We start from the raw sequence: 16,851 nt of genomic DNA, 5'->3' as shown, positions 1-16,851 counted from the left end.
TTTGTATTTTCTTTTAGGAAATATATTGGTTTAAAAACAAAACACCGAAATGTAAGTTTGGGCTTTAACTTGTCCAGTAATGAAAACTTCAAAGGCAGTGAATAAGAATGAAATCTGTTTTCCTTATTTGGGATGCTATTTACTGAAATATAATATTTGAAATACATGTGACACCAAATATATAGTTCACAAAACTGTGTTATAATATACTTTCAACAGTTGAAATTGCTCTTATGTATATTCTGCCTGTATTAGATTGCGGATGACTATTTGGAAAGGAGTAGAGTGCATTTTTTAACCTAGATACCATTCAGAAAGTGTCATCTATCTAAAAGGACCCTGTTTTTAGTCTGTCTGATACCTTTGCCACTGTGTAGCGGGTACAATTCAAGAATGACCACAGGGCACCTCTCCTTGCTGGCAGCCTGTCCCGGAGTGCACCAGCACCGAAGCACCGACTTGCTGCTGTGTGCTTTGCGCCATCCCACCGAAACACCCTCTTTCACTACACGTCCTGATAATGACAAAAGATGCTATTTGGCTGTTTCTATGTCTGTGGTTAATTTTCTGTTTAAAAAACCTCAAAATGCTGTTAATGTTATTAGTAACAGCACTTTGCAATGCTTTCCTTATGTCTCAGAATACTTTACCTAAGAAGCTGAGTCGATACTTTTGTGCCTCTGTTCACAGAAGAAGCTGAAGCAGATGATGTTGAAGCGAGGTCCTGAGCACCCCTTTCCCAGTGAAGGTACCAGGATAGGAGACACAATCATCTCCCATCATCACTTCCACTCCTGAGAGATAAGGGCCACACCTCTATCGTGGTCACAAGCACGAATGAAGCTTGTGTAGACGCACCTGAGCTTCAGAAACACAGGTTTGTCCTTCAAGAGTTCCTGCTAGTTTGTTCAGTGTTCATACAGTATGTAGCACGGGGGCCACCATCCCTTACTACGGCTCCTAGGTGCTGCTGCAATAGGGATTTCAGCCAGCCTTCCTGTTGTCTGCGCACCTGTACCAGCGCAGCCGAAGGGAACACTGTGTGGGCTGTGACTTCCTCTCAAACGACCATGTAAATACTTGGACCTGCCACTGCTAGTATTAAACTAAGTAGTTAAAGCCGGTTTGCATACATTTGCAGCTACAGCAGAAGTTGAATGATAAATATTCCCAAATGTAGCTATGTAAATAGTTGCAAATTTTGAATAAATGTATGAAATGCGTTATAGTAGTCACAAATTCTTCTCCTTCTCCTTTTAAGAAAAAACAAAATACAAATTTTGCTTTATGCTACAGGCCAGGCTCTCTTTTATAACCTTTTAAATTTTGTACTGCCTTACAAATACAAAAGGACCATAAACCAACGGTATACATTCAAGAATTATTTTAGCACGGATTGTGTTAACTCACTGATATCTTTCTGTCCTATCCTTCTGATTCAGGGGCACAGGGTGAGGGTTACATGCTGTGCCTGTACACTAGTGAATGATAGTTGACAAATAGCCACGTAACTAGAGGGTGTTGTGTAAAAAAATCTAACAAACAAAAAACCCAACAAACAAAAACCCCCAAACAAACAAAAAAAACCCCCACATGCCCTTCATCATGATAAAAACTGGAGTTACAAATGGTAATAATCCCACCCATGTATAAATCCCAAATGATGAGAGATAGCATTCTTGGAAAAACGTCGCCATCCCAAAAGACAGAGCATAGAGGCTAATCTTGTTCAAAGGAGATAGTTTCCCCTTGGTAGTGGCCTTCCTTGTACCTGACATCATTCATCTGTGACTTAAAATCCAACAAAATTGGCTTCTGCCCAGCCCCTTGGGGATGGCTACAGCTCTCAAGGTCAGCTACGGAGTGGTTCGCCAGGCTGACACCTCCGTTCCCCTTTACTGTCCACCTCCACGAATGGTTATGAAAGTAACTTTTTATGGTTGCTGAGAAGGTGCCAGGAGAGAGCTGGGAAGGAGACGGGCAGTTCTGAGGGCTGGAGCTCGGCCGCTCTGCTTCAGCTGCCATGCCGCCTCCAGAAGATAGAAAACGAGTGTTTATCCAAAGAAAGGGGATAAAAGGTCATCCATGGGTTTATATCCATACCGACTGTATATAATTTACTAAGCTCCCCAAAGAGGCAATGTTCTGTTTCCCTACCGGGGCAGACTGGCCTCTCTTGAGCAAACCAAGCATTTAACTGTGGGTGATTGATAACTGATGCCATGAATTAAATGCTGTGTGGCTAAGTCAAGTGCAAGCCTTTGAAAGTGAGATTATCTTTTTAAAAATGAGGGTTAACAAATGAACAAAGATCTCACAAAAATGCTGAATTTGTTTCCTTGGCATTTTAGTAACTGTTTGACCTGACCATTTCAATTTATCCCTTAAAAGAAATGGAGATATTCAGGAAGGCAGCAGCTCTGTATTTCTAAGGCAAAATACTTTTCTAAAATACTTTAACATAGTGCTTAGTTATAGCTATCCAAAAGGATATTATGCTGAGCTGTCATATTTTGAGTTGCAGCCTTTTCATATTGCTGAAATATCAATACTGTGTGTACTGCATGTGATGTACATGGTTAACTCTTGGTTTCCTAGTGTAATATGGGGTAGGAAACCTTTGTAATGTAATAACGTGACCAGTGCAAACAACCACCCCCCCACCCCCCCCAATCCATTGTAAATCAGGCTGGATAATGTAGACTGAGGAATAACCAAAAGGCAAATGCAAATGAATGGTAGATTCTGGTATGTATGTGTATTCTAAAATATACTGATCTACTGTTGAAGTTAGAAAGCAGGAAAGACAGTGAGGCTGAGAGAATGTGAAAGTTGCAAAAGCGTTCGAAGCTGTAAATTGTATTTTGTTGCATATTTGCATGAAAAATAGGGGTTTCCAGTGATAACCACATGTTCGCTAATAATTATTTTCCTTACTCTGTATCTTGATGATTATTTGCTGTTTTTTTCCATTCAGATGTAAGAACTATTCTAATTTCAGCCAGGAAAAAACAGCATAAAGGACAGACTGGTATCCACTATGGAGAATATAAACAATCAATCAGAAGCGTCTGCGTTATACAAATATCTTGCTTACAGACACTAAAAAAGGTGTAAGTGCAACACATCCTGAAATATTATTAAGAAATTGTTGAGTGTATTTGTACCTAATTCTCTGGCTTTCATTCATTCCCATTATTAACAATTCATGTGGCCTGTGATAGGCCTTTGACATACATCTATAACCATCGAGATTTGTTACACGAGATTTGTTTGATCAGAGTACAATTGGAGCCCCCAAAATCCCATCGACTGAAGTTAAATGTTGTTGTGAATCATAGGTATTGTGTTACCGGATAACACAACAAAAATTAATCAGAGCAAAACACTTCACTTGATGCTGTTACAGCTAATAAGTCTGAAATGAAAGATAATTGCTTATTAAAATAGAGTGGGTAGCTCTGTTTTGATGTACAGATATGAAGATGTCAGGCAAGCTAGTCTTGTAGCAGGAGGGAATGGGTGCCCTGAAGTGATTGAGGAGCGGAGCCCAGGAGAGCATTCCTCGCATTCCTGCGGCACTCGCCCTATACATATGCCCCACAAAAAAATAGGAATCTTAGCACTCGGGGTTGGTAAGCTGAGCTTCAGAAAAGCTGGCACTTTCTATAGCTGCAGGCTCGATTAATTTGAAGAAATGATACTCTCTGGATGATGAATGCAAGGCATATTTAAAACTGTTATTTTTTAGGGCAAAGGACATTACATTTTCAATCTGTTAATTAAAAAAAAAAAAAAAAAACCCATAAGTACTACTAATAAGCACTGACCAGCAAGATGTAGTCGCGATGTGGAGCCCTCCCTAGTCTTTTCCCATGGTCTGTCCAGAATTATCAGTATTAGCTGCAAAAATATTTTGCTGACACATATGAGCAGGATTAGCCTAAAGAGTTATTTTTGTTAATGAACGATATGTAGAAATTCAGTAGGTTTAGTAGATCACTGTCTGAAGACACAGCCTGTTGAGAGCCATGTATGTCTAAAAGCGTAAGATTTTGTCTCCTGAGACCGGCAGTGTATGTTGTGTAAGAAAAAAAATGGTTATCCCTGTGAATTTGTGCAAATAAAAAAAGCAAATAAAAATACGAATAAAAATTACACTACCTTAGTTGTGATTAAAACATGTAAACCCCTGCTAGTGATTGGAAATGAAACAGATTTCTTAATGTTGACATTATTTACATTGCGTGATCCATATCAGCAAAGGGTACACATCGCTTGTAAAAGCAAATACATTAATAGTATTACACTGCCGTTAATGGCACATTAATAATACTTCCATGATTCATATTTGTCAAGCTGCTGTTGAGACATGCTCGGTGTCGTGCTAAACAAAGAAAATCAGCCATGTTGCATGACCTTTATTCTTTAAAAACTTAAGTTCACGTGAGAAGAAGAAGCCGGTCGATAACCCCCAGAAAAGTGTTAAATGAAAGATTTCACACCCTTCCCTTCCTCGTTTTTATCCCATATAGCAATGACAGAGGGGACAGCCGGCTGATACGGATTACTCTTGAGAAGAGTGACAACAGGTGGCCTCCCCAAAGCAGGGAGTCACCAGATCCAGCAGCTCAAGTCGGTTTTTTTCTTTTTTTTTTTTTTTTTTCCCCCCATGTCCAGCTTGCCCATCACCGATATCCATAGGGTGCTCACCGAAGCGACAGGGATGGCTTCCCAGGGCGGTTTGGAGGGGGGGAAGGATGCTAAGGCTGCCGGGGGCAGGGGGGCGGGGGGCGGATCGTTGGGGGCCGCGGCCGGCGGCGTGCCCCCGCTGGCCGCGGCCCCCAGCGACCCGCCCCCCCCTCCCTCCACCGTCCCGCCCCGACCCGCCCCCCCGCCGCTCCGCCTCCCCGAGCCAGCAACTTCCCCGTCGCCGAGGCGGGCGCGGAGCCCCCCATCAGCCCGGATGGGAGGAGGAAGAGGAGGAGGAGGAGACGGCTACGGCGGTGCCCGGGGGGATGCGGCGGAGCGGGCCGGCGGGAGGCGTAGAGCCGGTTAGAGAGGGAGCGCCGAGCCGTTGTCGCCGCCGCTACCGGCGGGGCTCGGCCGCCGCCGCCTCCTGCTCCGGGCGGCGGCGCTGCTGAGCCCGCGGTGCCTCCGCGCCGCGCCGCCTCCCATCTCCTCGCCCAGCGCTCCGGCCGCGCAGCCCGCAGCGCCAGGCCGCGGCCGGCCGGCCCTCCCTCCCTCCCTCATCCCCTCCCCGGGCGGGCGGGAGGCAGGAGGGGCGCGATGGCGTCCTACGTGGATAACAGCTTCCGCCAGGCGGTGATGAAGAACCCGGCGGAGAGGAGCCCCCAGGTAGGCGGCCCCTTCCCCCGCACCCCGCGACACCCTCCCGCCGCGGGGGGGGCCGCCCCGCTGCCCTCTGCGCTCGGCGGGCGGCCTCCGCCAGCGCGCCCGGCCCGCGCACCCCCGGCCGGGGGGGAGCCGGGAGCCCCGCGGCCCCGCTGCCGGGGGAGCGGAGCGGCTCAGCGCGGGTTTCACCCCCCCCGAACTCCCCCCCACACCCCGCAGCGCTGAATTCCCGGGCGGCAAGCTCACGGGAAGGGGAGAAGAAATGCGCTAACGCGAACAACTTTCCTCCTACTCCCTAATTTGGGGGGGAGGGAAAGACGCCAGCTGAGTTTATTTTGAAGGTTGCTTCCGGTAAAAAGGAAAATGCAGTTAGAGTGTAATTTTGGGGGGTTTGGTTTTGTTTTGTTATCGTCCCGCAGTACGCCGTGGCTCTGGATTTGAATTCAATCCCTACTTTTACATAGCTGGCCGGGGTAGGCAGCGCTGTTTCATAATGTTGGGGCTGAGGTCAGTGGTATTCTTGGCAAGTCCTTGCTCTCCAAAGTAGGGTGAAATCCTTACACAATGGCACCAGGCAGGAATTTTTTAGATACCTGCGCCGGGCTCCTGGAGCCCTCTTTGTCGGAGGAGTACGCGAGTTGGAGCTGTTTGTAAGCGTAATTGCACTTGGAGAGGCTAAGCGAGGTTAAATTGGGGGCTGGAGTATGTATAGAAACATTTTGACTTAACATGACCTGAAAAACAACTAAACTGAATGAGTTCCTTCTGCTCCCAAATGGTTGCTGCAGTGGCTGTTGCTGCCAACTGTCTAAAGACTAATAAGCTTTACACTGATCCCCACATCAAGCCGCGGTTCAATAGCTAATGATACAAGGAGTTACTTTGCTTGGACTTGTAATGCCATCTGTCCTATTTTCTAAAGACTTGCCCTGCTCTCTGAGCAGTCCCTGTGTTCTGGTTTTGGGGAAGAGTTGGTATTACTGATTATTTTGGCAGGCGGCTGATTGGCTGGTGACATTTTCAAATTGGGGGCAAAGAGGAAACCTTGACTTTCGGTCGGCACCCATAAGTCATTCCTCCTACTATAGATACGTCATTGTGGTAATGTTATTTTTATCCTCGTGCTCATGGAATATGAGTGAGAAAATAAAAACTCCCATGGAAAAATATACTGACTGCATAGGCATCGTATTTAGAGCGTCTTTTTTGTGAATCTTCCTTTTTTTTTCCTTTTTTTTTTAAAAAAAAAAAAAAAAGAAAAATCAAATCTGCTTCTGGAATGTGTTTTTGTGGTGCTAAAGTTGTTTCCATGTCCTTGTTTGACCTTTTCCAAATGTCTGTTTGCCTTCAGTGCTGGACCCAGCCCTTCAGTGTGTTGTGAAAGCTGAAGGAGGCTGAGTGCTCTCTCCTGGGGAGGACACTCTCTGCAAACTCGTAGTGAGGTCCCTCGCTTTGGTAGAGGTGTAAATTCCAGCCAGGGGAGCCTGCCAGCGGTGTCCAACCTCAGGAGATGGTTATCGAAGGATGGTGGGTTGTTCAGGAGGAGTGACACCGGCAGATGCTCAGAAACCAGTTGGTCAGGTAGCGGGGCCACCAGGCTGGGCTTGGGGGACGACACTTCCCCCGAGACATGGTGCCGTGTGAACTGTTAAACTTTCTCCTGTCCTTGCCGGTCGGCCCTGCTCTCTAGAAGGGGTAACAAAAAAAAAAGGCAGAAAGTAAGAAATGACGCAGTGAAGAAATCGGCCTGAATGTGGGGATAAAGCCTGTGTGAAGGGCATGGAGCAGAGAGCTAAATCAGGAACACCAGGGCTGTGTTAATGCTGTAAAACTTCCCGAATCAGCAGACTGGAAGCCTGCTGTGGCACTCGCCACAGGAAAAGAAACCCACCCTTAAATCCGCGAAGCTGACACTGGCCAAAATAATCCACAAATAAGACCAAATTTGTGGGAAACGTAATGTGTTGTTAGCACTGGAAATACTTGAAACCGGTGATCAGGCGTGCCCTCCTGTTGCTGCTGGGGAAAGCAGGGCTTGCAGCAGAAAACTCGATTGGCATTTTTGTGAACGGCTCATGTTGAATTGTGTGTGTTGAGAAGGTTTTCTAATATTGGTTCTCCATTCTGGAAATGCAGTTTTATTTTACAGCAGTATTGGAATTTGAAAGAAATATGCTTATGCATATAATCTTTCAGTCATTAAGTAAAATGAAAGAAAAGTTTATATAGAAAGATACAAAGAGCTTGTTTTTTCTTCCTCCCTTAAAGTAACTTTTTATTGTCTCTTTACTTGTATTTTCCTTTCTTTGCTATGCTATCTCATAAAGATAGTTACTTAATTTTGGCCTTTGAGAAGTCATGAGGTATCTTTAAAGTTGAGAGAGGGTTGGAAAGAGAAAATGTATTTATCACATTCATGTCAGTACAGGAAATAACAAGAGAAGTACGTTAGTAGCATATTTGCTGCTTGCTTGCTTTAACAAACTCATTGGGGCTCAGCCTCTCCCAAATCACGAGGAGGTAAATATGCGTTTGACATTACTATTCACCCTGGATTGTCACGGTGCAAATTTGGCAAAATGACTTCACTGCAGGCTCAGAGGAGAGCAGTGACAGTAGGATAGCCAGCTCGTATTTGTATGTACAGCTTTGAGAACTGCTAGGTCTGATACGCGTTGTTGGAGAAAGCAAACTTAACTTTGCGTGAACTTCTGTAGTGCAAAAGTCTCTCAGTAATTTTGGACTGGCCTGACTTTTTTTTTTTTTTGGGGGGGGGAGGTATACAGTGTATTCTGCAATTGCTTTGGAAAATTCTTAGCTTCGTATCTCTTTGGTGTATCCTCGCTTACAGAGTTTTTCTGAATTTTGTGAATTGCAACCCAACACTCCATTGACTAAAGAAGCTCAAAAATAAAAAAAAGAATAAGTACATGGCCTGTACTTTAACATGCCTCTTGTGTAACAGAGCTCTCCTCTTTAATTGCTTTATTAAACTATTCATTTTCTCTTTGAAGACGTGAACTAGGAAGTTAATTTAACTACTTTGGGGAATCTAACTTCTAAATGTTCATAAATTACAAATGGTTTTATGCCCTTAAGCTGTGAGTAATAGCGATCTATTTTTTTTTCCTCCAAACATTGTCTTATATGAACTGTTACAGCTTTAAATCTTTTCAAAACAAATTCTTGTTGGCGTCATAGGCCATCTTAGAAAGCGTGCAGTTTTATACTGACGTAACTTAATCTGAAAAAATAGGGCTGCTTTTGTTTTCAAACAAGAGAAACTGAGCCCTAATCTCTTTCTTTATCCTAACAACTCATTTGCATGGCATGGTATGTGAATAACTAGTTACCTCAGAAACTCCACATACTAGTTCACTGTTTTCATGCCATGTAGTGACGTCTGCAGGAAGAAATTTTTTTTTTTAATGTATGCCTTATATATGTTAGGTGCCTAAGGTTTTCTTCTGGAAACTGCCGGCGTGGTACATTGAGGCAATTCAGTTCAGTAGCAATGAATAGCAGAGAAGTAACAGCATCAGACCACATCTTAAGGGGAGAACTGTACAGCAGGCCTTCGTTTGATACCAGTGCGTCATTTAATGTCAGAAGACATCTAAACAGGATGCTAGTGCTGAGCAGATACTCCCTTCTTGAGCACTCGAGAGGAACAATGGTTTAATTATAGGATGTACCTATGCTTTTTCCAAATAAACTTTCAGCTTGTTCTCCAGTTGTGTTATTTTTATACTTGTGACCACTGATAGCACGATTGTGTGCAATCGTCAGATAAGCCAGAAATGAACACTTCCTTCTTGCTGTAGTGATCTCTTAGCAAATAAATACGAGGCGGTCTAGTTTCGTGGGTTCATAGAAAATAAGTGTTTTTATGCGTGAGTCTAGCATAAAGGATTATACTTAGTCTTTAAATTCAGGCTTATTGTGTGTATGTATATCAAATACACCAGAAGACTAAAATTATCATTTTCAAAAGAGCTTATTTGGGATTTCTTTTGTTTGGAAAACAACTATTTTGGAGCTTGAGTTTTGGTTTCAGGTTTTTTTTACTGTTGACATGCTACCATGGTATCATCTTTTTGATGCTAGTATTTAAAGAGGAAGATAACCCCTGTTACGGTGCTGCTAACAGCAGTATAATGCTGAGAACTGGTTCTGTTGCTAAATTCTCCTGCTGGTTGTCGGTGGCCCTGAAAAGTGTAGGACTGTGACAGTTGATGCCTGATATTTGGCTGTATTACATCGTTATAACAGTCTTGCCATCACACATCTCAGGGCTTTGTAATGTGGGTATTCAGGAGTAGCTTTAGTTTGCAGGGTTTGGCGTTCTGTTTTTTTTGGGGGGGAGCCCATTTGGCCAACAAAATGAGATTGCTAACGGCACTTCCCATGGTAGTGTTCAGGCTTTCTGCTGTCTACAGTAACTAATTCTGAAGCGTGGGCACGAGCCTGCTACGTTTTATGTTAACATTGTGAGCGCGGTTAGCAACGCAGCTAAATGAAGAAACGCTGTTGCAAGTTCTTGGTCCATGCGCTTTCCTCTTGCTTGGCAGTTGGCTTGAAGTAAAGTTGCCATCATGAAGTCAGCTGTAAGGGTAGTTGGTCTGAGCAAAAAAAAAAGCCCTCCTGATGCTGCAGGGTTACGGGAACTTGTTCAAAATAGTTAACAGCCACAGAATGTGTCTGATGAACTGTAAGTTAAGTGGTCTCTTTCGGTGTCTCTTGGGCTGTAAGTAGGGGAGATGGACACAGATAAAACAGAAGAAGTTATAATAGATGTGTATATATAGACCTTTGGCCATAGAGGTGTTTCTTGCTGTGTTTCAGCACTTAACTGGGAGGATAAAAAACCAAAGTAACTATTTGGAAAAAGTGAGACCTTTACCTGACAAAGCAAGTAATATATTTCTTTAGTACAGAAATAATATTAGAGAATGTATTTTTGAAGTAAGTATACATTTTTTTTGCTCTTGATTTTTTTTCTCTCAAGCTAGTATTACTATGCAGCATAATTTCATGCCCAACAAACTTAATAGTATGAAAACATCTTTTTGTGGCTGATAACTAAAACCAAAAACCCTTGCGTAGCTCAAGTCTTCTTGCGACCTCTCTAATCTCAGTCTGTCGAAGCAGCCCTGGAATGTCTGATTCTGAACTTCCACCATCAATTTTCATGTCCTTCCCAAAACTAAGGGCACGTACTGCAACAGGCTGCTCAGTATATGTTTGTTTTGAAAGAAAATATGTTTATTTCCCAGTCTTTCTGAGGGAGGGTGCATTTTCCCATAGCCGTTCATATCTTTTCTAAGAGCTTTGAGAACGGCGAGAACTTTGAATTTTTAATTTCTTTTGCAGTAGTTCTCCCCTGTCACAGGGCTGGTGCTTTCTGCATTTGTGAATTTCTGTATCCAGTAGTGATTGGAGTTTCGCCAACGCTTGCAAGGACCTCGGTGTCATCAGGAAGCCTTCACCATAGAGCAGAAATAGCTGATTTGAAGGCTTGTCCTAAACACTTGTCTGCTTTCTCATTACATCAGAAGATTGCAGCTTGGTTAGCTGTACATATCTGAGCCAATTTGAAACTAGGTAACTTGGAAAGTGAGGGTTTAACTGTAGCATCGATAAGCATTGTGTAATTTCCTGCTTGATTAATTATCTGTTTGGTAGAGTTTGCTTTTGATTTCTGCCCTGCTGTGGCTGCAGAAGTGTTTGCACTGGCTTCAGGCTGGGTATGTTCCTGTGAGCTGCGAGCATGTTTTTGACAGCCTTGTGGACATATTCTCCTGCACTTAAAAGCTGGCAGCGCAACGATGCTGCCTTGCCTTTCCGTGGCAATCTTGCCTAGGAAAGTTACTGAAGTGAGCAGCGCTGGGCCTGAAGCCCAGGGACCTTCTACTCAGCCCAAGCTTTTTTTGTCTACTTGCCTCTTAAAGTGCTGTTCAAGTGTAAGAGCGCGTGTCTGTGCCCTCAGTGGTGCCAAAGGGACAGCACTGTCCCACCCGTCCTCGCTCACCCCTGCGGTGAGCCAGGGGTAGCCAGCGGTGCTGCTGGGGAGGCTACGGTAGCAGAGGGTTATCGCAAGGCAATAGCGATTGCTGTGGCTAGGCTTGCCCTTCTGCTAAAGCTAGTAATAAGCAAAATCATCTGTTGAACTTCTGAGACAAAAAAGATAGTTCATTCTTGTCTTGGGTGTAAAAGTGTAGGTCAGCAAAAGTAAATGGCGCACAAGCATTTTCCCAAAATCATGTTTTTCCTCAGTAGGAAGATAATGTTCCGTGGGTTATGAGCTTATTCATGGAAAACACTTTGTACCTGGAAAAAAAGAAGATTTAAATGTGATCTCTGAAGATGCTTCATTTATTTTATGCTTGTTACAATAGAAGTTAGCTAAGGTTTTGTGAAAACAGTTATTGTTTCTTGAATTCCATTACTTTTAAAAATCTGTATGCTTAAAAGTCTTTAAAAGTCTGTATGCTTATTAAGTGGTAGCTACTAATTTGTTCTGATGAATTACTGATCTGATCTTGATAGCTTTTTTCCCTAAATCAGAATGCTGCTACTTAATCAGTTAGCATGTTTCAGGAATAACCATATGTATACTGAACAGTCATTGTAAGAACTTTGACTTCCTCATTGAGGGTTTTTTGTATCCTCATGAGAAAATATATTTTGGCTTGTGTTTTGGGAACTTTCCCACAGTAGGAGATCTAATTTTTGCAAGGTATTGTTTGGGAATTCAAAAGGAGCGCTGGCAGAAAGATAGCTCTACAAAGATGCTTTGTGAAGGGCAGCTGAGCCCGCGCGCCTTGGTTGCTGCAGCCAGTGTTGCAGATTTAATTTGCTGGATATATTTTGTGTGAAGGGATGTATTTGAATAAGTCTCGAAATGGAAGTGGTGCTCCGCTTCCCTTTTTCTGAAGTTGGTGAAGTTGACCTCTTTTCTTGAAAAGGGAGAGGGAGAAGCCCTACTGCAGTGCTTTTCTCACAGCTTTGTTTTGGAGTTAAAAATAGCTATTTGTTCTCTCTGGGTATCTCTGTGTTATGCCCCTATATCTGTAGATGTATTTCTTTGTGTATCTCTGTCTTGTCTGACCTGAATAAAAGTGATTTAATAGTTGATTTTCAGCAGTTCTAAAGAATTCTGGCCAACAATAACGAGCAGCTTGTATATCATTACCCAATCAAAACACTGAAGGAATAAGATAAGGTTAAAATATTTAAATGTTCTTAGGAAAAAAAAAAAAAAGCACGAGTTTACTTTTAGCACTGATAAAAATTGAAAGAATTTTCTGGTATTAATATTTCTATGGGTAGCAAGATTTCCCCATTTTTCTCTTATTTGTATGTATTCTGGTAAACACAAGCAACACCATGAAAATGCATCTGGTATCAGTGTAAATTACCTGGGAAAGGGTATTAAGTTTCATGGAAGACATGTTGGTCGAGCATGCCTGCTGTTGACTGTCTTTACCAGGCTGTTTGTTTCTATTCGCTAGCTTTTGTATGTCTTAAAGTTAAAATAAACTTGGCTTAATAAATAAAAACATTTATTTAATAGTTATTTCTGGTTTTGAAAGGAGAAGATGGATCCTGTTCCCCATGGGATGATGCTTTAAAATTTTTGAGGGTGGGTGTTTTTTTTTTCAGTTCTGTATTTTTAAGGATACTCTTGTCTTCCATCTTTGTTTTACTTTTTCTGTAGTTGGGGGAAAAAATATTGGTACAGTCTTTTTCCATTTGAAATTAGTCATTCAAACTTCTTGTCCTGTTAAGCAAAAAATAAAGCAAAACTTAGAGGGGTGAGATAGGATGTTCCGCAAATGTGGTTTGTAAGCAGTTGACGGGAAAACAAGGCTGTACCACCAATACAGTTGGAAGAAGCTTCTGCTTGAGATTTGACTTGCTGAAACCAAAGGCTAACTCTTTCGTGGTACATCATATTTTTCTAGCAGCAAAGCTTGTTTAAGAGCTTTGTTTCCCATGCTGATGTTCTCTGCTGCCTCGTTTGTGCAGATCCAAGTGTTTGTAAGGCTACAATATAAACAGGATAAGTGATACAATCTTGTTAGCTAAACAAAAGAAAAGTGACTTATTTTTGAGAGGTGGTGTGTGAGGGTTTTTTCTTTGTAAAATCTAAGTGACTCAATCTGGTTTAGATTACGGTTCAAATGTCACTGTTGGTGCAGCTGAAGGTGTGAAGACTTGAGCTACAAGATTGAGAATAAATGCTTATGGTTGTATGTAGGAGCCTCTCAAATAGCTTAACCTCTCCCAGAGAGTATATGGTGCTTCATTTTCAAACACTGTCTTGAAGTATAAAAAAAAAATTAAACTGGATAGAATATTATGAGATTATTTATTCTTGATGCATTTCCACATATGCCTACTTATGAGGCATATGTGCAAGACTCTTCTTGAGATAGAAGTCTTCCATTTTTGTTTGTTCTGAGGATTAACATCAAAGGAAACTTCTGTAATAAGTCTCCAGCTCTAAGGTTTTTCTCCATTAAAATATAGCAATGGTAAGACACCTGGGTAGTAACACTACCTTTACATGCACTGAATTGGATGGATAAGAGATGCTAAGGCCTGATACATTTTTGTATTGCTAATATTGAGTCTTGTCTGTATTTACATTGCTTTGTTGTATGCTAGCTGAAAAATGGATGCTGGTGGGCTCTCTTCCCTGGGGGGGGTGGGGAGGAAACAAAGATATGAAGTGAAACTTAATTTTCTTGGTATACAAGTTGAGACACTTCTCCATTTGGTATCTGAAATCTATTGGGACATACCTAAAATAGGTACCCTGTAATGTTTTTGTTTTGACTTTGAGATAAGTGCTTAATCTTGTTGGGAAACCGTTCCCTCACCTGCACAGAACATTTTCTCAAAACATGTAATTTTGCTGAAATTGGTAGTACATTGCAATTGTGTGAGTAGCCAGCACTCATTTGAATGGTTGCGTGGATTTGCACTATTTGTCAAAAGACATGTCAGAATACACAACGTACGCACTAGTAAATATTTAGATGCATTTTGAACTGGGAGAGAGAGACGTGGCTGTGCAATATTACAGACTTCTTTTGTGTGGGTTGTCAGTGTTGCTGTGGGTGTGGGAAGTGTCCCCCCTCACCTGCGCAGCGGGGCCAGCTGGTGCTGCTGAAGCAGACCCGATGCCCGACCGACCACTTACTTTTCCCCATGTGCTGTAGCTTGTTTGGTTTTTGAAGGTGGCATGGCTATAGTAATAAAAAAGGCGCACTTTTGTTTAAATAGCTGCATCAATATTTTGAAGTCACGGCATTTTATGATGTTTATGTATGATGGTACTTAGTGTTGAAATAGCTTTGAACTTCGTAAGTTAGCAACTGCAAAATGAAAATGTAGTTAAAGTGTATTAAGTTGTATCATTGAGGAAGAGCAGGCCCCACAGCAGACAAGATGATATCGTTAAAGTATTGCTGGCTTCTGTGACAGCGGATTAGAAAACATTGCTATTAAAAAGCGAGAGGAAGGGAGCTGACTGTGCCCACGCTGACGGTCCTGCTGGGGAGCTCTGCCTGTGGAATCGCTCCTTGACCCTGGAGGAACGAGAGTCTCCAAAAAGATTCAAAAACTGGAAGAAAAATGCTGAAGCAGAATGCGTGGCAAAGATGTTTTGTGTGGTTGGGCTTTTTATCCCAGTTACTAAAGTCATAACAAGATGCTGAAAGCCGAGGTGATGTAGTCGATCTTGACGCCCGTTGTGACTTCGCGTTGAAGGAGGTTAGCGACTGGCAGCTTCTCCAGTGAAAGCAATAAGTGGCCCATCGATTGAAATTACATTAGTACTGTTCCTTTGTAAAATATTAATTTAGCTCGTGGATGAAATACATGTTGAGAACATGGAGAAGTACAGTTTGATTGTATAGGTTCCTTTCTGGCTGTAGTCTCAAAGGAACAAGTAAGAAATGTATCTTAAGAAAAACAGTAAATGGGGGTATAGTTAATGGATGATGCTCTATCTGAGTAAGAAACGAGAAATAAGATTTTGCACTGGTTAATGATGAGTGCTGGTCGGGTGGTCTCTCTCTCTAAACTCTTCTTTATTTGTGCAGGAGCTAAGTAGTTTATTGAATATATTCCCTGCTAAGGAGGTAGCGAGCAGACGGTAAACACTCCCAGTTGAGGCAGTTTTCACTCTGCGTTACGGAAAGGTAGTTGTGAGGGTCTCAGACTGAGTTGCATTTTGTGTTCTCTGTCGATCTATTGTACACATTTCTAATGGTACATCAAATTCGTTGGGGGTCTATAATGTATTTGTTTCAAAAAGCTCAAAAAAATCAGACCCCTGTGTGAACGGCACGCAGTGGTCTGAGCTGAAGGCTGAAGTGTTTCACGTGCACCGTAGGTATGGAAACACAAGTGGCTCCGCCAGCTACATGCTGACCAGCCACAGGCGCTTGCTGGGATGAGGGTAATTGAGTTTCCATCCTTGTCACGGCTTCTCTGTTACTGCTGAAAGCTGCTCGCTAGCGCCAATGCCTTGTTTTAATTCGTGATGATTTAGTTCAAAAATGCCAACTCCTTGGTCGTAGGCCACTGAACGACTATCAGATGGCAACACAGTTCCAGCTCGGCTATTAAGAATGATGTGAGGTAACAATGCCCAGGGAAGGATGGTAGTTGTTGTTGTAGATGGTTGCCGAGGTGGAGGAGTGTATTCCATCTTTGCTGTATTTTAGATAGCCATCTATTTTAGTGCTACTAGCTCTTATTTTACCAGACTGAGTATTGATGAATAGCTGGTCTCCACTACTCCTAAATCCTCTTTCAGAAGCTTGTATGACTCTCTTATTTAAGGTAACTTTTAGAGGGATATCGCTTTAGTTGAAAAATTTCTGGACTGCTAGATGTTGCTGGAAAATATGATTGTGTACGTGACATGGTGGTGTATAAAGGCCTTGTTAGCTTTGTAAAGCGGTTCTGAGGACCTGGAGCAAAGAAACTTGATATTTGTGGTAGAATACTTCTTTTTGATCTGTGTGAGAAGATGCTGTGTTTCTGAATTCCCAGGTGAATTATTAATCTTTTTTTAATTTCTCCCTTCTCTTACTTGTTCTTTGTACCTAGCCCTGTACAATGGTTTAACCTCTGTCTTATTAATTTGATGTCTTGTAGTTTCTCCCTTTCTAAACCTCTCCTGGTGGTGGTTTTTTAATTTTGTGCCTTGAAGTCATCACTTCAGATAATTTTCTTATTAGGAGAGCACTTAGAAAGAAACAGCAGAATGGTTTTGGCTAATGCGTTCATTCACATATATTAATTTCTGAGTGGTAAGTAAACTCCTCTTTACTTACAAATTGCAATACAGTGTACATTATACAAGTTACTGTCCACTTTTAAAACAAAAAGTACAAATACCCTCAGTATGTCCTCATCGGAATTGGCATATGTCAAATTTCTAACTTTATTGGGTCGATAAACTAGCATTGCTGT

General features: G+C 42.3%; 1 protein-coding gene across 6 annotated transcripts in view; it reads left to right on the top strand.

Moving 5' to 3' along the window:
* Positions 1 to 4,904: 4,904 nt before the first annotated feature.
* The window catches only part of RAPGEF2 (Rap guanine nucleotide exchange factor 2), a 186,803-nt gene continuing 174,856 nt past the window's right edge, over positions 4,905 to 16,851 (top strand). For 4 of the 6 annotated variants that reach the window (XM_075149407.1, XM_075149411.1, XM_075149408.1 and 1 more), the window contains exon 1: positions 4,994 to 5,358. In XM_075149407.1, coding sequence (XP_075005508.1) covers positions 5,290 to 5,358 — 69 coding nt within the window. In that variant the 5' untranslated portion in view covers positions 4,994 to 5,289. Of the gene's footprint in view, positions 5,359 to 16,851 lie in introns of all 6 variants that reach the window. The other 2 variants (XM_075149409.1, XM_075149406.1) reach the window with 1 other exon arrangement.

Source organism: Calonectris borealis, chromosome 4 (genome assembly GCF_964195595.1).
Source record: "Calonectris borealis chromosome 4, bCalBor7.hap1.2, whole genome shotgun sequence".
Taxonomy (NCBI): domain Eukaryota; kingdom Metazoa; phylum Chordata; class Aves; order Procellariiformes; family Procellariidae; genus Calonectris; species Calonectris borealis.
Note: the sequence above shows the minus strand (reverse complement) of the source record. Positions and strands in the feature narration are given on the sequence as shown.